The 26,883-nt window shown below is 43.5% G+C and overlaps 1 protein-coding gene across 3 annotated transcripts in view; it reads right to left on the bottom strand.

Moving 5' to 3' along the window:
* Positions 1 to 26,883, bottom strand: part of FHIP1A (FHF complex subunit HOOK interacting protein 1A) — a 512,772-nt gene that overhangs the window by 254,434 nt on the left and 231,455 nt on the right. For all 3 annotated transcript variants that reach the window (XM_078676922.1, XM_078676921.1, XM_078676920.1), the window contains one exon: positions 4,387 to 4,622. In XM_078676922.1, coding sequence (XP_078533048.1) covers positions 4,387 to 4,491 — 105 coding nt within the window. In that variant the 5' untranslated portion in view covers positions 4,492 to 4,622. The remainder of the gene's footprint in view (positions 1 to 4,386; positions 4,623 to 26,883) is intronic.

The raw sequence follows: 26,883 nt of genomic DNA, 5'->3' as shown, positions 1-26,883 counted from the left end.
AACACCTAAGCTAAAAATCTGTGCTTAGCATAGTGCACCGCCTGTCTGGTATTTTGCTGCTTCTATCATTGCATCAAAATATATAATACAACAAGTAACATTACACCTACAAAAAGCCAGTACCGGTGGCTTTGTCAATGGTTATTAGCTGCATAAGATAAAGAGGCAACAACTATGGCTTTGTAGTAGGTAATATTGAAAATGCTTCCATTCTGAAGTGATCAGACAGAAATAACTATAAACAGTCGTTTAGAAGTTACCTCAAAGGCAGGGAAGGGTGATACTGCTGCAAAGTTAAGAGTGTTTGTTCACCCTGATGGTGAGGGCAAAAAGGGAGAGCCTGATAGGGACTTGTTTCAGCACCTGCTTTTTAGAACGGCTGGTGCTGAGTACCGGCAGGACCCGGCCCACTTAAAGCCCTGGATTTAAGGTAGCAATCACTGTCCATGAACATGCATACCATCAATACAAAAGACTCTTGTACCAACCTACCCAGCACTCACACAGAGCTGAGCTCCCTAAAGATACGAGAGGCACATGCCTAGTGATACAAGCTCTTGTGCTGGCACAATGCCGTTGCCCCTCACTTGAAAACACACTGGTGGGGGGCGGAGCCGGGCCAGCGGCCAAGATGGTCGCACGAGTGCCCGGCTCCGCCGGCTCTTCTCTCCCGCCGCCTGAATTTCCCGTCTGCCCCGCACAACATCGGAGCTTTCGTGTGTCGGAAGGGGTGCCGAGTGGATGTGTTCGCCTCCGAGCGCTTTCCGCGCCTCGGGAGCGGAGTTACGGCTGTTTGTGTTCCTGGCCGGTGAGCGACTTCCAGCCGGGCCCTGGCGTGATTGCGCCGCCGCCAGCGAGATCCATAACGTCGGATGCAGAGCTTCAGAAGGAACCGCCCCACAATTGAACAGGTCAGCCCGCCCCTGTGGACTTGGCTCCAGCGCAACCCATGCACCGGGAGGACAGAACATACGCTGCTTTTCGCGCCGGTTTGGTGTCCCCCCCCCCTTCCTCTCCTAATGGACTTCTTCGACCCCTACTTGTTGCTGGCTGCTTGGATGGCGTGCTGCCTGACCTGCAAGGGGCTGCCTATTCCACATCTCCGCTGCGTGGGGCTGGCTCCGGCGCGGTACCACCAATGCGCCCTTTCGGATTGTGGGGGTCCGATCATGCTTATTCACTTGCAGTGGAGCACAGACACTAATGGGTAGTGCGTGGGACTGCCGACTCCCTCTCCCCCTTTTATCGGGCTTGGGGCGGACGGCCATGACACTTGCTTTGGCGGCGCTGGGATTTGGGGTCCCCCCGACGAATGGTGATTTGAACGGTTGAGCCCACAGTATGTGTTGGAAGTGCACGCGGTGAAGGCTGGGGAGTGGAGTGGACGTCCCCCGTGCGCTGAAAGGGAGGAGCTTGAATTGGATTACTGCGGGGGGCGCCGGACACCGCCAGAACGGAGAGACACATCGTCGCGGGCATTTTGAGTGCGAGGCTTTGCCCGTGCAGCCTTTGCTCGGACCTTTATTGCACATGTTTGGTGGTGGGACCCTGCTCCGTTTTTCTTGGTGACGTGGGAGAATGTTTGCGCTAGTATCACTTCTTGTATGCTCTTCATTGACTGCCTACTTGACACCTTTTCATAAGCCTACGTCGGATGCTCGGAGAGTCCGCTGATCTCATTTGATACATTATCCTTTTATTTGCTTTTCCTGATGTCGAGCTTTGCAACTACGAAATGGCAGTCCTGGTTTTCCTATCTAATGTGCTTGGAAAGCAGACGCAAAATGGCGGCGGCGCCCCTGACGCTGCGGCTTCTTGGAACATTGCAGGACATCCTGTTCCTTTTGCGTTGGCGTGCCCGCTCACTGTGCTGTTTCACTTGTGCTTTCTCGCTTGTAACTTTGTGCCATGTTACTATTCGGGCAAGCAAATTGTATGTACAACAACGACACTTGGCTCCTTTTTCCCTAGCATGGAGAGTTTTCAATATTGCCTGGTTAGCTTGCGGGGGTGGGCTGTATAATTGATTTTGACCCTGCTTATGGTTTTTTGTATTTCATTATTCTTCACAGTATTATAGCAGGGGTGCGGGGCCGGGGGGGGGTCGGGTGCCTGTGTTAGGGACCCCCCTAGATTCTTCCCCTTCTGTGGGGTTTTCGATCATTTTCTTCTCTTTTCTTTTTACTTCGTGTTGGATATTGTATCTCTCTTTCTTCTTGGCCTCTTTCTTTCTGTATTTCGGGTTTACACTCTGGGCGACAGGCACGCTGCTAGGGGGGTGGGCCGTGGCCGTATGCAGTGGTGCAGGGTGGGGGGATGGGGGTGGGGTATTGTTTTTGATTCGTTTTTTAGTTCCATGGCCTTCCTTTTCATGTTGTTATTTCGGCTTTTCTTTTCCTTTTTCTTCCTTCTTCTCCTTTTTTGAGGGTCTGATTCTGGGCAATTCACTGTGCGTTTCTCTAGTTCAGTACAGGGGTCTCTGTTCTACTGCTTAATTACGTGGCGGGCGGGTACTGTTTGGGCAGGGGTCTGACTTGTTTGTCGAATATCCTGATTGTACGTTTTGCTATGCATACCCTGCCTATGATGGTCCTGCCGTAAATATCCTGTCTCAAGTGTAACCCTAGTGTTGGCGATGTTTAACTGTGTGATATCCGATCCTGCTTTTCTTCATTTAAAAAAAAAAAAAAAAACACAAACCTTTCTGATCCTGTGACCTTGTTCCATTCTCCTGAGTTGCGCATCGATACTGTGAGGTGTACTATTGCTTTGATCCTGATTTACATTGTTTGACTGTAGTACCTCTGTACCCTTGCTTAACCGTGCCGTCTGACGGACTTTGACTGTAACTGTGAAATGTCAATAAAGGTTTTTAAAAAAAAAAAAAAAAAAAAAAGAAAACACACTGGTGGTGGAGTAAATTAGTGTCCCAATGACAATATTCTTGCCAAAGATTAAAAGAGTGGCGGTATACTTGCTCAGAGATGTTTTAGGCCTAAGGCATGCACAAAGTGGGATCTGGCTCAGGGTCCCAGCCTTTCAGGGGGTCCCTGATGGACACAGCTCTGTTCTGCAGAGAGTATTGCCCTGATGACCTTGAATAATTCTTAAACAGATTATTTAATATACCATTTTTCTTTTAATTTATTTTTATTGTGGGTGATGTGAGAGCCTTTTACAGACATTTTGCAGAGAAATGTTCTGTTTATGTTTCATGCAACATCCATACAAAAAAACGTTCTTTTAGATCAAAACAGGACCTCACATATAAGATATGGGAGGGGGCCACATAGATTATTTGCAGCAATATTAGTGAGCTACCGGTGTGTTAGTTACAATATTGAAAACACACATCACTATCCCTGAATATTTGATGTAAACACATTTAGAATTTGGACGAGTGTGGCTGTTAGTGATCTGGCCAAAGACTGCATGAAAGAGCTGAAATTGAATCATGAATTCAAAACTGTTCCCAACAGGGGCACCCAAAATACATCTGGCCCAGGGCCCCCAGAATCCTTAAGATGTCCCTGTACTTGTTTAGAGCACCAGGGGAATCACAGAAGGAGTGCCTCGCAGACTCCCAAAAAGAGGAATTAGAAAGGAGGGTGGGCTGGGATGCCTCGAGGGGTCCTTCACACAGCCCTGTGCCCTGTGAGATGAGTTGGTCAAAGATGCCTTATGACTGGTAACGGGGCTCTACGCTCCATTCTTCTCATCTCCTATGCTCTTTATATGTTTTCCGTGGAGACCTAGCTATTTGGCCGATGCCCGGTGGAGCAATCTGATCGCTACAGAGGAGATGGGCTGCGGTCTTCCCCCTCGGCCCTCACCTACCCAGCCGGACCTTGGACAGACTTTCCTTTTGTCTCTCCTTTGTATCTCCCTCCTACCCCTTTTTCCTACCCCTTTACTCCTCCACCCTGCTATGACCTCACTTTATATGATGTTTAAATGTGTTGCTTGTAATTTGCTGTAACTTCCAATTGATGTAATTTTGTCAACATTGTGGAACCTCATGTAAAGCGCTCTGATACCTCCGGGTCTAGCAAGCGCTATATAAAACTCTTAAATAAATAAATAAATCTGCAGCACATAGAAAGTCTCCAGCTAAATGTATGTTTGCAAACATGATTTCCTTTAGCAACGATACTTTGGAGAAGTGTGAACACATATTGTGAAATTAATAGCCAGTCCTCCCTTGGGAGCTAGTGAAGCTTGACAGTAAATCCTGGCCCTGCACTGCAGAAGGAACTGTGGCGGTGTAGTCCACTGCGGCCCTAAGCACTGTATTTGTCTCACTGTAAACCCAATACTGTTTTTGCAGCATTGCATTTGGCTTCACACAGCGTGTAGGCACGCCTATGCATTCTTTCACTCGTTTACCTGAGCCCAGTGGTTCTTGAAGACTATGGTGCGGGTCTCCGAGTCCACTCCCCGCAGGCTCATGGCGTGCGGCTTCTTGGCCACGCTGGCGGCTGATGACATCATTGCGCCCCTCGGGCGGCGCTAAGGCATGTCCAATGGTCATGAACACTGCATTTTCAGTCAGGCATACATAAGGATCATGGTGGAAGTCTCTAGGCAGCTTTGCGGTGATCTAAATGCCTGCGGTACAAATTCTGAAACAAAGAAAAAACAGTGTAAGTGCATAATAAATCAAGAAATAAATAATTTAAATGAAGTTGAGAACACGAGCATTTAGTTTCCTTAGCACTGAGGTGATGTTCAGTTGTTACTGCAGTAGTATCAAATTAAAAACACTGTCAAAAATGTAGCTTTGTGGGCAAGTCATGTGATTTCTGCTTACTAGAGCAAGCCTCCTTGCTTTCTAACACACACAGGTCCCAGTCGCCAGGCAACACACTACACACACTAAACAGTGACACTCTCAGGAGTACACAAGGTGTATCTGAACCCGCACATTGCAGACGTGTGTATGGTGAACCTACTACGAACCTTTTTCATACATCGACACTTTGAGAAGGGTTGGTTTTTAGGTCTCGCCTGTCGATGCGCATGCGCATCGAGCTTGCGAGACTATGGGGGCTTATCCACTCTTTATCCAACTTGCAAGGAATCGTGGCGATTCCTTGCAGTGCACGAGAAATTGAAGCTCAATGCGCATGCGCAATGAGCTTCAAAGCGCGTGCACAAGCCCCCAGCCGCCTGCATTGCCTGCTCTCTCTGTCACAGCCTCCCCCAGCTCCGCCTCCTCACTTTTGATTGCACGGCCGTTAGGCCGTGCCTCCCCTACTCTACTCCCCCCTCCTTCTCCACTCCCCCTCACGAGTGTCGCATTTCTCCTCCCCCCTCCCCCCAGCCGCCTGCCTTGCCTACTCTCCCACCCCCTCACTTCTTGATTGCACGGCCGCTAGGCCGTGCCTCCCCTACTCTCCTCCTCCTACTCTCCTCCCCCCTCCCCTTATCTGGCCTTCCCTCCATCTGTTCCCTCTCCCCGCTCCGCCCCCTCCCCTGCCCGCAGTCTGTTCGAGACATCTTCGGAAGCACGAAATGCCCTATTGCAATGTAGCGTTTGCCTTTTGAAGAACATGTTATTTAGAAGAAACGGCTATATAGTTCCCAGAAGCTCAACAACGAGAAAGTAAAGTGGTTTCTGGGTAAACTGCTTTTCGCTGTGATTTGGGGACAATGAGGGGAGCCGAGCACTGTGTAAAGATGGCACCATAATTTGCTTAAATCCTGCTGATCGTGTTGAATCGATACCCAGTGTGGCTTCATGGTATTAAAATATTCGGTCACTCGCTTTTGGGGGGACCTAAGGCTTCTGAAGGTCCAAGGCCCCAGAGATGTTTGTTAGACATGCGGAAAGCCAAGATCTGTACTTCAGGGCGTATTTCCAAGCCTCCTGCCCTCCGATGCCTCACTTTTAATATGGAAAAAGTGGCGCCAGAGGCTTGTAAATCAGCCCCTTCTTTTGCACTCGGGGCTCTGGGCGCAAGAAACGATTTGTCATTAACACAAACACAGTTAGAACCCCAGCCCTCTTCTTACAGCCCCCTTAACTTGATACCCCCTTGCTGACTTATGTTTATATTTCTCACCGGGTCTAGGCTGCTGGAATAAAAGCAGCGCACCTATTATTCTGTTGGGCAGTGAGAAAGCTCCCTTCACCTCGGAGTTACCTCACAGGTTGTACCTGTAGCACGTGGTGGTAAAGACTGACTACGAGGGCCGACCGGAGCAGGGGTCAGAGCTCACCTTTTACTGAGAACTTGAACTACATGTATTTCATAATCAGTCTCCAGCACCAGATGCGCTCCGCTGCCCGGGGGTGTCTTCAGGTGTGGGTGCGCGGGCACTGTTGTGCTCAGGACAACACGTGCTGCAGACAGTGCAAAGCCAGCCATGGACCCTATGTGGGGAATCAACAAACATGCACCCGCCACGGAAGCCCCTTCTCTGCTGCACGACCTGGCATTCGGACCCGGTGCTCCCCGCGGGTGCACGTGCCGGCTGCGCGTGCCCGCGGGCACTAGCATTTACATTTCTGAGTGCGCAGCCTGGCGACTAACAGCAACTCGTCCCCCGAACCGGCGCACATAAGGCCAAGGACAGTGGGCAGTTAGGGACAGACATACTTCCAAAGCACAGGAGCAGTGACTGTCACAGACAGAATGGCGCCTCGAAGCCCGAGGTCAGGTGACTAGTAGCAGAACTCTGCAATGATGCGTTGTGAGGCGTGAACACAGGTTTAATCTGTGCATTTTTTTACTCAAAGCCCCACTTTTATATGGAAAAGCAAAACCCTATGTCCCTCATTGCAAGCAGAGTCTCAGCACCGGAGACGCTACTCACACATGAAATGGGGCCAACGGGATAGTCCGGTCATGCTCCGTCCGAGGAGCGCATTTCTACGAGATTTCTTTTATACTGAATCCGGTCTGCTTCAATGAGATGGACAAAGTAGCGCCTGGTCAAAAAAATCCGAGCTACGCTATAGCGTATCACAAATGAGTTCATAATGTAGTGCCACACAACATCTTGTCACTGTCAGCGTTTCACGGAAAGCCCTCCAAAGTCTCAAAAAAGCCCTGACACTGTAGCCCAGACAAAAATAACTTTTGCCGGTATACAATTATATAAGAGGTGTGGTCACTTTGCCATCTGGTAGAAGCGCGTGGCTTACAACAAGTGTTGACAGCACAGAGACTCTTATATGAAAGCGTGATTCCTATAGCATCTCACAGAGGTGTGCGAAAATTATAGCGCCTCACCCACATCTTTTATGACAGTTTAGAGTCTCATAAAAAGACGTCTCTACAATACCTCACATGAGCGCGAGGTCAATACAGCCCCTCACTAGAAAGTGTTGATAGCGCCTCACTAGAAAGTGTTGATAGCAGAGTCGCATAAACGCCGTGACCACTATAGCATCTAACATAAGTACGTGGGAACTATAGTTTAAAAAAAAATTGCATCGACTCTAGCGTCTAAACAACGTGTTCACTGTAATGTCTCACAAAATAACCTTTTACACAATTACATCTCACAAAAAAGAGTGATCGCGGCAGCGTAAGAACAAACACATGTAATACAAGGATGGACTGTATAGCGTCTTACAAAAAACCGTTAACATGTCAGTTTATCCAGCTTTTTGAAATTTTTTAGCTTTTAGAAATGTTTATGGCTTTTTTTTTTTTGTAATTCTTTAGCATTGGCTACAGGAAACAAAAATGCTAAAGATTTACAAAAAAAACCCATAAACAATTCTAAAAGCACTAACTCTAATGCTGCGAGACCTATTGCATTTCCAATGCTTGTTAATCTCTGCTTCACAACATCTCATTTCAGAAGCAGCCGTCTACACATTTCATAAAGCATACGCTAATCTGTAAATGCTAATTAAAATGTTCTACTCGGCCACGGAGCTGTCGGTGAGCGGATGGATGGGGGTTTAATGACCAAGAACACAGTGGCGCTGCAGTGACATCTAATGTCCATTCAGCACGAGGAGACCAAATCTCACACAGCGCTGCGAACTAAGCGCTGCCGCTTGTGTTTTTAAGACCAGGAAAACTACTGAAAGCGGACGAGGCATTTATTCAGTTCGTGCATATTGTTGGCCACAAATACGTTCTTAATTATTAAAGGGACTGCAACTGAATTACAGCAACTTCAATAAAAAATAAAGTTGGACACAAGCTGCTTAGAATAACTTTATTCTTAAGACAACACGCCATAAGCAAGTCCGCATGGCAGTGAACAGATATTGTATGAACTGTCAACTGTCAAACTCACACAGCTGTCAACATTCCAGCTGGGAGCTGACCAATAGGGAGCAGGGGAAAAGCACGCGCAAGGGAGGGAAGGAAAAGAAGAAAGGACTAAACACAACACATCTCCTTCCCAATGGAACAAGGGAATATTATACACTTGCAATGTGCTTAAGTAATGATATATTCAAGATTGTAATTCACACACAAAGTCCTTATATTTACTAGGTTTACTAAGAATGCGGCCGAAACTGCTGGTGCTTGTGCTGGCTCCTCCAACACCTTCCGTGTGCCCACTTCCAGTGTCCTCAGTGGATGTGTTCGCCCCACTGGCAGTGTCATCAGTTCCTTTAGGGCTGGCATCACACTTCCCCTCTCCATTAACCGAAGTCTCAAACTCAGAATCTGTACAACTTGTCTCCACACTTTCCTGTGGCTCCACCGACTCGTCTGAGCTCAGAGCCCTGTCCATTCCAATAGATTCTATTCCATCTTGATTTGGTCGCGTCCTGACATTCATGTTTTCCATTGGTGCACAGACTTGTTTATGTTCTACACCATCCTCCTCATCAGAACATTCTAAGTGTCGATCGTTTTGCTCATAGCCGCCATCTTTTTCTGTTTGTTCCTTTATTTCTGAGCTGCGACACATTGCCATCCTAGAAGCATGCCATACTTTTCCATCACTAAGTAAAGCTGAGTTACAAAAAACTTCTACCACATCTAAGGGTGCGGTATATCTATCGTTCCCTTTGGCAATGTGTCCACTTTTCTTTATCCTCACCTTGTCCCCTACTTTGATGTACACTTCTTTGCAGTTCTTGCTCCTGTCATGTTTTTCCTTGTGAATATCTTGTGCGACCTCTATCCGTTCTTTTATCTTTTCCATTGTCCATCCAGTAGTTCTCGCTGATTTGAGCCACCCGATGTTGTCCTTAGAAATGGGCGTTCTCCCTCTCATTATTTCGAATGGGCTTACTAATGTCTTTTCTCCAGGAGTAATTCTGTACCCCCATATCATCGCTTTTACTTCCTTCCTCCAACACTTCCCACTTTTGTTTGCCAATTGGATGGTTCCTTTAATCACCCGATTAAATCTTTCCACGGCACCATTACCTGCCGGATGATAGACTGAAGTTGTTTTATGTGTGATGCCATTCCTATTGATGTATCTTTTGAAAGCTTCTGAAGTGAATTGACTGCCGTTGTCACTGACAACAGTTTTCGGAATACCTTCCCTGGTGAACACATCGTCCATAAATGTTAATATGTCGCTTGTGTCAACCTTTTCTTTGCACACCTTTATCTCTGGCCATTTAGACAGATGATCCACCATCACTATTATATACACCTGTTCGTCTTGCCATCTTATTGGTCCTGTTATGTCCACTCCAATCCTATCCCATGGCATGTTAGGGCACGCCAAGGGTTTTAGTGTTGGCCTGAGCGTTGTTTGAGATTTGTCTGAATTCTCACAATCAACACAGTCCCTTACCGCTCTTTCTATCTCAATGTCGCAGCCCGGCCACCAGTACCAACTTTTTATCCTTTGTTTAGTTTTATTTATGCCCAAATGCCCTTCATGACATATTTTTATAACCCTATTCCTGAGAGTTTTGGGTGGTATGATTTTTCCTTGTCTAAAGACGAGATTGTCTTCCACCGAAAGTTCGTTCCTCAATTCCCAAAATGCTCGTATTTCCTCCTCCAGACATTTTTTCTTTGGCCACCCTTTGACTAAGAGTTCACGTACCCTTTGTAATGTTGCATCTGTGAGACTACTCTGAGTCCACTCCTCTTTTTGGATGGTAGGGAATTCCTCGCAGACACTTGCCACGCATAACTTTTCTTCTTGCTCCATACTCTCCACATTCTTCAATGGCAACCTGCTCAGAAAATCCGCCACCACATTTTTCGCACCGGGCAAGTATTGAACATCATAATTATAGTCCAAAAGTCTTAATGATAGACGTGCTAGTCTGGGTGACGCTGTGTACAACCCTTTCACAGTTAACACTTTTGTAAGTGGTTTATGGTCGCTTCGTAGTACGATTTTCTTGCCCCAGATGTACTGGCGAAAATGCTCCATTCCCCACACACAGGCCAGTGCCTCCCGTTCTATCACTGAGTACCTCTCTTCTGTTTCTGTCAATGAACGAGAGGCAAACGCGATGGTCACTTCTTTTCCTGTTTTTTCTATTTGTGTAAGTACCGCACCAATTCCTCTCCCACTTGCATCTGTGGTGATGACGCACTCCAATTCTCCGTCGAACCCTTGCAGGGGAGGTGCAGCGCAAATTTCTTTCTTTAACTTTTTGAAACTTACTTCACAGTCCTTTGTCCACTCAAATTTGTTTTTGTTCTTCAATAGTGTTCTAATATCGTAAGTTGTGGTTGAAAAATCCTTTACGAACTTTGAATAGTATTCAATTAAACCTAAAAATGCTCTTACTTCATCCTTGTTCGCGGGTACAGGTGCATCACTGATAGCCTTTATTAGTTCCTTCTTAGGCTTTATCCCTTCATGTGTTATTTCGTGTCCCAAATAATTTACACTACTTTTGCTGAATTTGCACTTCTTGTATTCTGCGGTCATCCCGCACTTCTCCAATTTTTTTAGCACTTGTTGAAGTCTGTTATCATGGTCTTCTTGATTTCTACCCATGACTAAGATGTCGTCTTGGAAGATGAGGATGTTCCTTACACCTTTAAATATTTCCTGCATGAGCCTTTGAAATAACGCAGCAGCAGATGCTATACCAAAAGGGACTCTTTTAAACCTGAAGCACCCGAATGGTGAAATGAAAGTTGTAAGGTGTCTACTCTCAGGGTGCAATTGAACCTGGTGGTACGCTGCCGCAAGGTCAATGGTAGAAAACACACTCATTCCTTTGGTGAGTGACAACATTTCCCCAATTCTTGGTAGCGGGTATTGGTCGATTACTATATTTTTATTCAAATCACGAAGGTCCATGCATAACCTAAGCCTACCATTAGGTCTCTTAGCGACAACTAAGGGTGCGACCCACTCCGCAGATTCTGTTGGTTCGATTATATCTGCTTCTAATAGCTTGTTAATTTCTTCCCTTACCTCTTCCTTTATCGTAATGGGTATTTGTCGTACTTTGTGTAGGCAGGGTACTGCGTCCTCCTTTAATTTAATCTTGTGTTGAAAGCCTCTTAACTTTCCGATTTTTCCATTAAAAACCCCCAGGAACCTTTCCAAAATGCTCTTGTCTAATAGAGTGTCATGTTGAACCACTAAGACGGGCTCCGCACTGTTGGGGTCGAGAGTAATGCCCAGCTTTCCCTGGTCTCTCCATCCTAATACAGACGGCCCTGTTGCTGCCACATAAAGTTTACTGGACATTTCTCTTTCCTTGAAGAAGAAGGGTAATTCTCTGAATCCCAAGAGTTTTATAGGTTCCCCTGTAAAGGTTTTAAGTGTAATGTCAGGTTTTTCCAACTTCCTTCCTACGACCTGTTTAAACTTCCCTTCCCACACACTGTGGTTGACAATGGTGCAAGGCGAACCCGAGTCCGCAATTATTTCTAGTTTTACACCCCCAATTTCAACTTTGCACATTGGTTTTCTTTTATTGCCATTGTCTTTGCTTTTGTTATCCTTTGCCTCTTTCACATTTAACACACAGAAATTATATTCCGAATCATCTGACGAGTTTTCCTCATTCTCTTCTTCATCACAGACATATTTTATTCTCATTTTTCCACTCCTCTTGCATGCTTTCTGGAAATGCCCTACCAATCCGCACTTACTACATTTGATGTTCCTTGCCGGGCAGTTCCAATCATTAGCCAAATGTCTGTCACTATCACAGCGATAACACCTAAGGTCATTATATGTTCTCTCCTTATTGTATGTTTTTGTACTGTTTCTTTCCTTGTTGCTATAATTAGTTTTTTTTTTTCTTGTAGCACTCACTTTGGCTACCACACTTGTCTCTTCACTCTTCCCTTTGCTCTCATTAATCACTTCCTTTGCACATCTTCCTGTGAGTTCCGCTTTTTTCACAATGTCGATTACCTGTTGTAGGGGCTTTTCACCTTTGGCCCATAAAGCATCTTGTATATTTTGATTTGAGGTACACATAACTATTTGGTCCCTAATGAGATCGTCGTGTAATACCCCAAATTTACATGTGAGTGCTATGTTTTTTAGAGCTGCAACATACTCATCAACGCTTTCCTCTTTACTCTGTTTCCTCCTGTAGAATTTATATCTATGCACAGCTACACACACGACAGGCTTATAATACGAATCCAAATCCTCCAAAGTATCCTCAAACACATTCCTGTCCGCCCCCTCGTGGCTCCTTTTAGCAATGTTATTGTATACCTTTAAACCACCTGCCCCTAAACTGTGCAACAAAATTTTTTTCTTTTCCTCAGGTTTTAATGCCTCATCCTCCTTGTCGAATGTTGATATATAATTACAGAAGTATTCCTTCCACTCTTCCCATTTAACATTAGGAGTACCTTCTCCTTTCAAAAAAAGCTCAGGTGGCTGCAAGTTGTATACGTTGCTGTTTGCCATATTAGAATGTTCGTGGTATCACTATATATATGTATTTACTCCTTTATTTAACGTGTACTTCAGCTCACACAATACATAGAATTACGTGTTTACTTAAAAGGATACGATAATTTCTTTTCCTTGTAGCTTTCACTGATGTACTCAGTGACTCGCGTTGCATCAAATAGATTGTGCGAGTGTTTCTTTAAATTTTCATGTAATTTCTCAAAATGGCGCCTAGCGCGATGACGTCACAACCGCCGTCGCGTAGCGCTGATTCTCCTCACATGAAGAGCCTCCTCACACGATACTGACGAAGTGAGTTTTTTCTTGCTGTTTACTCTTTTGTCCTTCGTTCACCACAATGTTTATCCAGCAGACTTTAGTCATTCAAGAGACGCCACTTACTTCAAAGCTTCGAAGTTCCGTTCATAAGCCTTTAGCGCACCTCTGATGGTCTCGTAAATTATCTCCTGCTCAGTTCATATAGATGTGCTTTAGGGAAGAGTACATTAAACTCACAATTCCGCACCTCCGCTCCTGCTAGTACTTCAAATGATTGACTAAGAAGTCAATGTTCCGCTTCGTGACTAGTCGTCAAACCATCTTTTAGTCCGGTTCCCTTGTCAACGCATCTCCCTCACTCAAAATTGCTTCGCGTAGGTTCACTGGCGTGTTGTGTCCTCGTCGCCAATTTGTAAAGATGCTCCTGGACACAAGCTGCTTAGAATAACTTTATTCTTAAGACAACACGCCATAAGCAAGTCCGCATGGCAGTGAACAGATATTGTATGAACTGTCAACTGTCAAACTCACACAGCTGTCAACATTCCAGCTGGGAGCTGACCAATAGGGAGCAGGGGAAAAGCACGCGCAAGGGAGGGAAGGAAAAGAAGAAAGGACTAAACACAACATGACAACTTTAGTTTTATTGAAGTTGCTGTCAGTATTTCAGTTGCAGTCTTGATTATAATTAAGAAAGTATGTGTGGCCTACAATATGCACGAACCATCTGCATTCCTCATCTTTTATGCAAAGCGTTGAAGGAGCTTCCTCAGTGCCTAAACGGAGATTACCGTCTCGCGCCCTTTGTTTTCCCTGTCGCGTGCGTTCTCTGAACACGCGCAACAATGGAAAGTGTCAGCACAGCCCATCTGGGCTCGCGCCTCCCAGGCGACGCTACGCAAGACCACCAGGGTGTCAGTGAAATTTGTCGAAATTGATTTACAAAACTTACAGGATATTAAAATATGGTAAAATAAAAACAGCAACACGAAATATACCTAAAAAGATAAGTGAAATCAATAAATACAAGAAAGTTACAAACGTGGTCAGCAAACACACCTCTCACGAATTGTTTAGATATTTTGAGATGTATTTTTTTTTTTTTTTTGCAGAGTTTTATATAGCGCGTACTAGACCCGAACCGAATCAGGTATCAGAGCGCTTTACATATTTTCCAGTTACGTTACATGAGGACACTTTCATTTTTTAGGCACGGGGAGATGAAGTGATTTGCCCAGAATCACAGGAGGTTTTGGCGTCGTTACCGAGACTCGAACCCAGATCCGAGGTCGAGCGCCCTAGCCGTTAGGCCAAATTCTCTCGTTATGAAAGGATCAGGGCCTCGTTCTCTTAGTGGCGGCCATGCTACTAGTAACGGGCGTTACCCCGCGCTGCCATTACGACGCATCCATTACAACGCAAGTCGTTACAACGACTTGCGCTGTAGGCGCTGGATTGTGGAATAGTTTAATTTTTTATTCCAACTCCAGCCCACGTAACAGTAGGGAAGGTGTTGGAATAGAAAATAAAACTATTCCTTTACCAAGAGCGCCCTCCAGCGCATGTCGTTGTAACGACTTGCGTTGTGATGGCAGCCTCGTAATGGCAGCGCGGTGTAACGCCCGCGTTGTCATGGCTGTCTCCCCAGACGGGCATGTTTGTCCCCCCCCCCATTTATGTTTGGTGTAATCCACGGTAGGTGAGATATTAAATAAAAAGTGGTTATGTTGTTATGTTGTGCCTCGGAATGAAATGGGCCCATGAACCAATGCACCAGTGTATGTGCCATTCTTCCTAGTGCTGCCCCTCACAGTGCTGTACGGTGTTCACGGTGCAAATGCGCGCTCAGGTCAAAGCTTCACGGATCACCCCACTATGGTATTTGATTTGACACTGTGAAGCCTCACCAGTGTGCAAACCCACACTCACCAGTCGGTGAGTCGGAGGCACGCACCCCGAAAAATGCCTGCCAGCCCCAGTGTCATTTTCTGGACTTTGGGTGCCCTGGGCAAGACAACATTTGGGGAATTCTGTAACCTTAAATTTTATTACACATCTTCTGCTAATTCAAGTCCCTAACAATATTAAATTTCCTGTGAAAGGTTTAGGCACAGAAATAAACAGAAGTGAGATAGAGAGACTGTCTGCTTTCCCCGGGGGCTATGTGGAAGATTGGGGGCCCACTTTGCCCACGTCTTAAGACGTCTCTGCCCAGCACTCCCAATGGGCCAACTCTGCTCTCAAGCATCTGAGAAATGTTCCTTACCAGCGTTCCTTGAACCCGCTGCCCTTTCCAGTTCATCTGCTAAACTGATAGAGGGCACCCACGAGATGTTTCTAGCACCAAGTATATGTACTGAATGCATGCAGAGTTATGAGAGAGATTGTTCTCAGCGCTCCTGTCCAGTTCGAATACAAAACAAGAATTTCCAATAGGTTTCACATTTGTGAGAGTTTAAGCTATTGGCATTGTAAATGGCAATGCCTTTTATTTATGTGTTTTTAAAAGCAACACACATATAAAAGGCACTGTTATTTATAATGCCAATAGCTCAAACTCTCGCAAATGCAAGATCACTTTAATGGTGTCTGCGCCCCTTTCTTTAGACGCTGCTCGCCGTATTCAGGTTACAGTGAGCAGAGTCTAAAGAAAGGAGTACGGGCAACATTCAAGTTCAAAGAAATGTTTATTAATAAGATATAACAGCATGATAAACAATTGTATAAAAGCAAAAAAGTAATAAGGGTTAAATTAATACATCAATAAAAGTAATGAGGGTTGAAACAATACATCAATTGGATTGGAGAATAAACATGAGATTCAAAAATATTCGAAAAAATTGTTGGGATAACAACAGTAAAGGCATCAACAATGGGGCGCTTGTATTCAAAAAGGTTGAAAGAAAGATTCTAGAGCGTGGCCGCTAAAGTGAAAGCGGGTGGGACTATGAATTAAATAAATAAATAAGTGTGGCTGTCAAAGTTAAAGTTGACCGCGCTGTGCATTAATTAAATAAATAAGCGCAGCCGCCATAGTTAAAGCGGACCGCTCTGTAAATTAAATGAGTACATTACAATTAAAAATATAAAATCGGGCAGCATGCTGCCTTGTAGGAAAGCACGTCGTGGGTGGAATAGTATTAGATCATTAAAGAAAATAGTGCTAACAGCTTCCATAAAGCACACTGTGTAACAACACAAGTAAAAGGTTTAGTCCTCATGGGAGGTTATAAATGCAGACAAGACGGTACCAAGGAGGGACTACTACTAAGCCTATTTATCAATCAAAAGCAACCAATTCGAAAGGACAGTAACAGGAGCCAATTGAAAAGATGGGCAGGAAATGGGCAGAGCTTGTATTCCGTACCTGAATACAGCATGCCTCGCAGAGCAGCGCATGCACTGCCCAGGCTCGACCTAAAAGGGTAGATGAAGGATCAGTGCCATGAATTCAACCATCAATGTCATTAAACAAGTGGCTACATCAATACCGACCAAATATTAAGCATCTAGTGACTCTAATTTCTGATTTTCTGTAAAATATTACAGAGGTGTTTACATTTATTTATATACCACCTAGTGTTCATGTGTTGCGTAACTATGTCATCCATTATGGCAATTACACCTCTTGAGATATTTGGCCGGCCCTGACATAAGTGCCCAAATGGAAACTCTAAGCTGAGCACAATGAGATATACTTTGCAGATAACACGATACCCATGAACTTACACTCTGTGGGGGAGGGTATCTTCAAGTTGTCTCCTATGCTTGCAAAGCCAGGACTATCTCATCCTATGCCACTGCTATAGCTGCCCCGAATTAGTACTCTGCACCACTGGCCAACCCCGGCTAGGAGCGTTTCTTAATGTGCCAGTCCTAGATTAATCTGTATATGTATTCAATGCCCAACTTAATGAACTTGCTATCACATGCTCCTTGCAAGATGAAGCTGAGGAGATTCATGCATATTTCATACAAGGGGGTGCCTCTGTAAAACTCAAAAGTCAGACCCTGAGAAAAACAGACAAGTCTTTACCTGACTCTAGGTCAGTCCATGGAACTCTCCAGTTCCTGAGTAGCGCCCATGAAAGTGGCGACAGGCATATGAGACCGTGTTTAAAGCCACAAAAGTTAATTTTTCCCCATCTAAGAACCCTGAACTATCACTGGATGCTAGCCCGAAAGAGCTAGGAACTGTTGTGTTACAAAAACAACCCTGTGGGGAGAGAACACTCACTGCCTATACAAAACAAGCTCTGACCCCACCAAACAACGAAACTCGCACAAAAAAAGGAGCCATCTACATTCTTTTATGGTGATATCCCTTCCAACTCTCCTAATAGGGGCATCCATTCATGGTCAGTAATCACCACAAACCTTTAATCTCTTTATTCATTCCAAGGGTTGCTGTCAAACTCTCTGTCCCAAATTGAAAAAATGATTCTTCAATTACAAAAATACTCGTCTCAATTGAACAAGAGGTCAGTGGGGAGGAGGGAGACCTACTAAACATGTTAAATGGTCATTAGATCCGATCAGGTACTTGGCTGTACACAGTTTAACCAAGTGCATGTGGTGAAACATAATAGAATTCTCAAATGTTGCTACTGGGGTAGTGTTGTGTCCTAATGCTGTGCAATCTGTAAACACTTATTAAACAGATGTGAATAAACATGTTGAATTAAAAAAGAAGGCGATACTCGTTTTCAGTGGTTTATAGACCAAGATCGCAGAATCTAGGTGATTGCTTATCAATAAACACAAGGCTCATTAAATGCGGACATTGAAACAGAAGAATACGTCACAGTAATTTAGGAATAATGTAGTCCGTGGCTTATGTAACTAGATACATTTATGTTGCCACTGAGAAGGATAACTCCAGCTTGCAATCCAAGCGGCCCGTGATGGAAACTGGAGATCAATGACCTTGAACACGACAACACACAATCAAAAACCACACAAATTCTTATGTCACTCTATAATGTGTGGAATGAACTAGCAGTGACATCAGAAGTCTGTCTGCTCAGTAACGGCGGTCTGTGCAGGTAAGTACGGTGGGGTGTGGGGGATGTCGACAGATGACAAAATAGGAAAAATTAAATAAATAAATCCTAATCTGGTGTCTCCCGACATCCCCCCGCCCCACTGCACTTACCTGCGACGACTGCCGCTAAGGATTAGTTAGCTGTGTAGTCATTCCACAAGGCCTTGCACTAAGAAGGATTCAGTTAGCCCACGTCGGACACCAGCAGATTGCAAAAACCAAAAGCAAATTTAGGTGTAAAGTCTGGTGTCCTGGCTTGGATGAAATGGTGGAAAGCACTGTAGGAAAATGTCCTCACTGTCAAGTGTACAGTCTTCCTGATCCCCTAAACTAATAATGGGCTTCATCTCAAGGTCAGGTGTTATTAGAGTATTTAGTCTCTCTAAAGCTCAAGCATCTCAAGGCAATGCATGTCAACCTGTATGTTTCATGAGAACCCTTGGTAAGCCAATAAGGATGGCTCCTGCTGAAGTACATAGCGTAGGAGGGGCCTTTTGGACTTTTCTAAAAGAAAGCAGATTGACTCGGCATGCTGCTCAAGATTGTGCCCCTAACAAGTTGTGTGTTAGCTGTCTGGTTATTTGATGTGCCTCTCCTCCATCCCATATAGGCTCCCAAATCCCCTTTGTTTCAGCGTGCACTTTACATACAATACATATATGATGTATGCATCTTGTGCGTGTGATCTATGTTCTATTACTGTACATTAAATATACGTAAAATGTACTCCACTTCCAAAGGTCTCTGTAGTCATTAAAATTGTTCTGCGTATGAATGTATGTGTGTTCGAAGCCTTTCCTTAAACATGTAAATCTGGTCACCACTTACCTACATAATGCTCACAGACACATTCCCTATCCAAGGTTTCTATACAAATGTCATCATACATTCTTCAGAACATTCTACAGGATTACTTTCGGTGCTTAAAACCATTATAAAGTAGCTTTGAAAACCAATTAACATATGGATTTTAAGTAGTGTCTTCCATTGGGTATGGTACAGTTAATCATAAAAAGTTGCCATCAAGAATGGCATAGGGTGTAAACGAATTAATAACAAGCTTTCCGAACCATTGCATGCTATGTTTCACCCGGTCTGTGTATTGTATTAAAGGTGTTTGAAGCCAGTGTTAAAAAAAAAGAACGTTAAAAAAAAGAATGGCATATGGATATAACACGTTGGCGTCATTAAAGTACAATAGTTGAAGTAATTTACTAGCAGGAAAACTTCGTCCCCTCCAGCATGTCCGTACTGCCAGCATGTACAAAAAGACGAATGAGTAGTTTGTCAGAAATCGGAAACGCGTTTGGCGTGCCGATTTCTGACAAACTACTCGGAATAGCTGTTGAGCTGCTTAGCTGGACGTTGACGTCTTTTTGTACTATTTCTTCCATAGATTGTTAGCTTGCCACCAACAGACGGCATGTAAGTTTCGTTTCTGATGCGGTTTTTTGATTATTTTACCTATCACTATGTGGGTATTAAGGTTATAAGGTGACACTATAGAGTCACGGATTCATTACACACGACATACCACCTTTTTAACGCGTGTTGAGCATCTTGAAACACCAGGATAATATGGGTATACATACTACATTGTTGATGCTAACAGCATCAGAATATATTATGTTTTTCTGTTTTATTTCTCAGTATTGCTCCCTGATGAAGGGCCTCAATATGCCCGAAATGCATTGGATTTGGAGTTTGCTTCAGTAATGCCGTTTTGAACTTGTTTACAATTTTTTAATGATAAAAAGAAAATTCAAAGAAACTACGTGAAACAATAAATTAAGTATTTTTCACCATGAACTAGTGTTGAATCCTCATTTCATAAAGAGGAGTATGAGTGTGCCTACAGGGATGCAACTAATGCACTATTAGGAGCACGTACTCAATTCAGACTATGCAGAGTGCACATGACTGGCTGGCTGGGCCGAAACGGCCGGCCACACAGTCATACGCACTTAGTGTGCACAGTCCACTCCTCCTCCCTGAGCCACCAGCCCCAACGCAACCCAGCCCCAACGCAACCAAAAATAAAATTATAATAACATTGTTATTATCATTTTATTTTGCCCTCCTTCACTGCTCTAAGAGCAGTGGGGCGACACTCCTCCGACTTAGCAGAGGAGCCGCCACTACACTACACCCTAGTCATAACATCTGGTATGGCACAGTTCAGTTCATTACACTAGGCAAAGTCATACAAAAGAATTAAGAAGGCAGAAAACAACAGACACCCATGCACTTACACCCTGTGGGGGAGGATATCTTTAAGTGGTCTCATATGTCTGCAGAGCCAGGTCTTCCTCAACCTATGCCACCAATGTGGCCACCCCGAATGAGCACTTTGCCCCACTGGCCAACCCCAGCTATGAGTGTTTCTTATTGTGCAAGTTCTAGATTAATCTGTGGATGTATTCCATGCCTGACTTAAAAAACTTGCTAGCACATACACCTTGCAAGACGAAACCGAGAATATTCATGTATGATTCATACTGCCTATATAAAACAAGTTTTGACACCACGAACTACAATCCTCACACATCGAAACTGAAGCAACCTCAAAACTATGACGGTGCCATCATTTCCACATCTACGTATATGGGCATCCATTCATGGTCAGTAACCACCACCAATCTTTGATTACTTTATGTAAAAAAAAAGGGTGCTTTCAAAACCCTGACCCAAATTGAAAAATGAATTCTTCAATTATAAAAATACGAATTCTCAATTGAACAATAGATCAGTGGGGAGGAGGGTGACCTACTAAACATATTAAATGGTCATTAGATCCTACTAGTATGTCCCTGTACACAGTTTAACCTGGTGCATGTAGTGAAACATAACATAATTCTAAAATGTTCTGGATTCCACCTGAGAGCATGACAAATGGTTCTCACGTATAAGAAGGATCCAAAAAACATTCTGTTTGTGGAATCCTTGCTCGACCATGCAGTCATCGGCAGGATCAGAAATATTGATCAACCCATGGGCAGGATGAGATCTCTTCCCCATCAATCGACCCATCCCTCCTACTCTCGTACAATATCACACAAGACCCAACTCCATGGAGGACTAATCAAGACACCACTTGGAGAGACATCCCAACAGTTTAATGACCAGTCTGCCTTGTGCAATGTATACACAACACTGAGTGAAGGTCGCAAAGTAACATGTAAATGCACAAAAAAATCTTCAAAATAAGGAAAATAAACATTGGCACACGCCACGCATCACAAGTCTTCAGAAGCATAACCTACAAAAGACTCCTCTCATACAGTTGCCTATGGACCACAAACAAGCACAGAAATAGGAAGGTCTTTGTTTTGAGGCTGCAATATTTGTAAAGATATTTGTACAGTAGATCGATAAGGCTCAATTCAAGTAGATTAATGTTTAGCTCGAACATTGGTTAAATGAAAAAGATTGTTATCAAAGGCATCCCAGTTATGTTTACTTACTTAATGTTTTGAAAGTAATGGGTGCGGCAGCACTTATTCTGAATGTTCTGGTAGATTCTAAGGAAAACATTATTAATCTAGCCCAGGCCGTGAAAAAGTCTGGTGGACTGAGATTCCATTAGAATATAGTTTACATTTAAAATGTTGATAATAGCAAAAATGTGTTTATTGGAACTGTTAGAATTGTTTAGGTACACACTGCTTTCATACAGACACACATTCCCATCTGCTAAGGGCATCATGTTAAGTGTGACACTGAGTTAGTCTGGGTTGTGGGTTAACAGCATTTAGCATCCTGGGACTTTTAGGTACACAACTGTAATGGTAAAAAACACAACTATAAGTCCCTGATGCAATTTTTTGTGGTTAAAAAAACTTGGAACTAGCCGAAGGTGTCACACATGGCATGGCTCACATGGCAGTTAGGCATATGAACCGGTGGATGTAAACTAACGAAATTGAATGTCCTCTTTTGATGTGGGAATACGTTATTTACACTTTGCTACTGTAAAGTGATCTTTACGTTTTTTGTTGTCCTCCCTGTTTTCCTGGTCAGGGTTCACGACTGGACAAAAACATTTTATTCAGTAAAACTTTGTAATGGAATGTGCAAAAATATTACTCTTGGAGCCTTAAACTTAAAATGCATTGTATGGCTTGAATGAATTCTGGGAAAACATAAATGATGGTATGCCAGCAGCGAACCTATGAAAAGAACCGCTCTTTTAAAAAAAAATGTTGTGAACAAGTAACACTTCAAACCTAAAGCATGATCCTGGCAGTACAACCAATCACTACGTCAGCAAACGTATTTTGTCATATAACAGGCCCGATTACCTCATGTAGGCCTTGTTAAGGATTGCTGCTTCCATGACGCCAGACGCAAAAGTAGAAACACTTTGCATTTATCGAGAGCACGAAGTCGTTTTATTTTTTTGCTTTCCGTAACCAGGAATCACCAAATAAAAAACACAGGAAAAACGCGTCGGCTTTGTCTGGTCGAAAAGACAACGACCATAATGTAGTAATACTCAGGCAACAGTTGGGTTATTAAATAGTTTCATGTACCCAATAAATGGCCTACTGTGCCACTGATATGCCACATCCGTTTATTTCTCCTAAAAAATAATTGTCCATGCCTCAAAAATCTCACCTGAACAGTTTTGAAAAACGCATGTTCTTCCTAGAACTCTGCTGAAAAAAACCTCTTTATAATGCATCTTAGAGTCCCTTAAGCCACAAGAATGAAATTTTCCCGAGAACGATTTTGCATCTCTAAAAGTAATACTCTAAAGGCTAGATGCTGGGGGGTCCAACGTAGGACCAAGTGGGCCAGATCAATGCTAGAATTACAGGATAACCACCGATTATGCAAATGAGTTTCATTTATAATAATTTTGTGCAACTTTTTCTCTTGTGGGTGTACTGAAAATCTGGCATGGGGCCAGCACTTCGGAACCTACTTTGAGAATCCATACAAAGCAATCCAAATCAATTAAATTCTATGTCTAATAACGGATTGTTTCCATTAGCCCAGTCCTTGAGAAATATAGGTTCAACCTTAGCATAATTTGATGTATGTTGCTAAAGGAAAATAATTAATGTTACACACAATTATCCTTGTTTATTCTTTCAGATTGACGTCGTTTTAAAGGTAGTTTTTTTAAAGGTAGTTTTTGGAGCATGGTATTTGCCATGTTAACTATTTAATATTGTTTACAAGGTAATCTGATTTAACAAAGTATATCTGTATTACATGGCCATTTCTAAGGCCTTTTCAGGATGCATAACTAAATTATGGCTCAGACTTTCTTCAATCTTTCAGCTATGTTTTTTCTGGATGCTTGCAACAAGAACATCTTTCTGATATAGAACCTTCCTATTTTTCGGATTGCTCAAGTAAAGAATAAAATTAATATTTTGCCAATAGAGTCGGGGCACATACAGCAACTGGCCATAATCTGAATAATTCTCAAAGTCTGACAGTAGCTTTCTATGCAAATCTAGGCAAACAGCTTTCGAGATTAAGTGTGGGACGTTACACCCCCCTAAAAATGTATTCTGTACTAAATAGTTGGGTACAAGTGCTTTCAGTCGGGCAATGTGAAGTGTCTGTCAGATTTCACCTGGGATGTTTACATGCCCACACTGACAAAAATGGGAAACGGCCACGACAACGCGTCCGTTTCCACGTAAATCTTTAACACTTATGCATTACAACTCATGCGTTGTTACCACGACAGCCTTTACCACACACACCTTTACTACGAGATACGTAGTAAAGTTATGTGTGGTAAAGGTTTACAAATGAAAAAGGGGGTTTGGGTGGTCTCCAGCCCACAAATAAATTTTAAAAAGCGTGGGAATTGGGTTGGGGGGGTCTCCCCCCCCCAAAAAAAATGCACCTGAAGTGACGAAGAGGAGGAAATCGGCATAGTTAGAAAGGAAATGGAAAGAAACTTCCGCTTCCTCTTTATGACGCACAACGTCACCAAGGAAGATGGAGAGGAGACGACGTGAAAAGGTAGGGGGCATTTTAGTTGGAAAAAAAAAAGATTAAGGGTTAAGGGCAGGGATAATTATAAGGAGTGGGGGCTGGGGGGGTCATGTAAGGGTACGGGGGAGGGATATAACCTTTACTAAGAGTATGCCCTTACCATGCATGAATTTACAACGAAAATCGTTGTAACTCTATGCGTGGTAAAGAAATATTCATGGTAAAGGTTATGCGTGGAAAAAGCATTCCGTTGTAACGCATGCGTGGTAAAGGCATGCATTGCAATGGAATGCGTTGTAACGACCTACAGCCGACAAAAACACACACTCTCTCTCATCAATGTATTGAAGGCCTTAGTCTGAAACATATTGTGTTTTAAGAACCCCTAACATATATGCTCCTCTCTCTTTTCACTGCTCCTTACGTCCGCTTTAGGTCCTGCTTCTCATATGACGTGTTTTAAGAAGACATCCCAACATAACTGTTGGGAAATCTGAAACTCACCTCCTCCCAATCATACTGACCAAGCCGTGCCCTTGCATCCACGGGTTCTCTGCGCCTGGGTACGTAAAAACCGCAGTAACTTGAGTGGTCCTGAGGTTCCAAGGACTCATAAAACGATAGAAGAAGCCAGCATCTGTGGGCTGGGAGGTTTATTCACATGGGGCTGCCTTTTCTCGAGCTCCTGGGTTCTGGGCTGCTGCTCCCTGCTCATCCAACACCAAAATGGCCATTATCTTGCTGAGGGTAAGCAGCTTCCTGTTAATGCTGCTCTGCATTTAGTCCAATTTGGGTTTTTGGTCTCTTTTCTTTTTCATCATGGTTGTTTCTTCCGTGGTTCCTACCTGTTTTTACCATTCTATGATGGTTCATATCAGGTAGTGAATGATGTAATTACCTGCTACTGTTCTGTTTCTATATAAGGGCTTCTGTCAAGTTGGAGAGTATGTCACAACAAAGCAGTGTTACTTTGCTTGTTTCCTCACTCCTTCCACTTGTTGATCTGGACTCTTCGCTCCGTAGAATTCTCCTGTTGGATTCACGATTTTGTAGCCTCGAGCAATCCTTTGAAGCTTTCATCCAGCAAGGATCCTGAGAAGTTGGCAGCCTCTCGAGGGTGCTTGCCCACCACATATTCCAGTGTTTTGTGACAGCTTGCCATCTGGAAACAGTCACCCTTACCTTGGACAGTGGAAGGCTCGAGTCTGAATTACGGACAAATGTCAGCCCTGAACAAGTTGAGACACCCAAAGACATTGCACCAGTTTTTCAGCAACAAACTCTGGAACTGGACCAGTTAAAGACCGAAAATACCACCCTGCGTCAAGCAATCTACTACAGGTCTTGCGACCTTCCTGCCAGCAGTGCTTCAACTATATTCCAGAGATCCCTCAAAGGCGAAGGTGTTTTTGGAAAGCCTGGTGGTTTATTTTGCCTTAAGACCTGGTCAGTTTTACTCTGATAGATCCATTGTAGGTTATTTGATTAGTTCCTTGAGCAGTGCAGCTCTGGCTGGGGCACCTCCGAAGACCCTTGTATTGTTGAGATGAATCTGTTTACAACCCCATTCTCAACACATGTACCCGCCTAATTTCTTGTTTATTTGTCACTGCCTTGCAGAAGGGTTGCCTACCATATGGTGTGTCTTTTGTAAGTGCAGATTGCGGCTGCTTCCAGTGCATGGGACATACAACTTTTTCTGACTAGAGGGCACAAGAGATGGATTGCAAGATGGTACAGAAATTGAAAAAAGTGACACAGCAAAAAAGAAAAAGTGGTAGAGAATGCAACTATAAGAGTATTTCCTCTTTTTAGAGCTACAAAACATATTAAATCCCTATACAAAGGGGTTGACCAGAATCATTCTAAGGGTCTGTGACATATCCAGCAATGTGATATCACAGACCCATTGTACCTTTTTTAATAATCAAAATATTTATGGTGAGCCAGTTTTAGTCTTCACCATTAAGGTAGGTCCGACTTCTTAATGAAATTAAACTCACAACTGGAGAGAGATAAGCACAAGTAAAGTGAAGATATCCAACATATTTTACTGAAGTATGTTACCATGCTGGACGCTATGAAAAAAAGGTGTTCCTGTCTTCTATTAGAAAAAAAAAGTATTACAATTCATAACATGAAACGCTACTCCATCCTATTCTGGGATAATACAGGGCAACAAAGGATGTCAGTTCAGTTTACAAGCAGGCCTCCATTACCGTCAAGGCAGACCACTGGCAAAGGGTGTAGCAATGACCTATTTGGCAAAGTTGATACAATTAAAACATCCTCAAATACCCACTCTGACACACATAACACAACGCCTTGTGGGAATGCATACGTATAGTTGGTGCCATATTTTTCTGGAACACGGACATAAACCAAGAAGGATGTTAGTGAGCTTGACGTAACAGTGTAAGAAATTGATACTGCGGAGGTGCACGAAAACAACGGGCAGGAAAATGGAAACAAAAATTGAGGATGTAAGACCTTTGGGCAAAATAAAATGTTTGGGTTTATTTTTGCAGACATTCAGGAAGACAGCAAATAGAGGATGGGGCTATCAAATGAAAAACATTTTCCATTTCTAACACCAGATGAAAAAATGCTTTACGTGACAGGAAAGACTTCTAAACGGAATCACCCCTAACTTGGCATTAAACAAGAACTTTATTCAGGGGAGTGTCTTTGCTTGGTTTGTTGTAAACCTTTCAGTTGTTTTTGAGAAATTAGTGTGTAGTAATGAAGAAACGATGTGGATGATAAAAGTTCTTTATTCATAAAGTCAAAGCCATATAATGCCGTCAGCTTGTCAAATGAAA

The sequence above is a fragment of the Lissotriton helveticus genome, chromosome 2_1, assembly GCF_964261635.1.
Source record: "Lissotriton helveticus chromosome 2_1, aLisHel1.1, whole genome shotgun sequence".
Lineage (NCBI taxonomy): Eukaryota > Metazoa > Chordata > Amphibia > Caudata > Salamandridae > Lissotriton > Lissotriton helveticus.
This window is presented reverse-complemented; position numbering and strand designations above follow the sequence as displayed.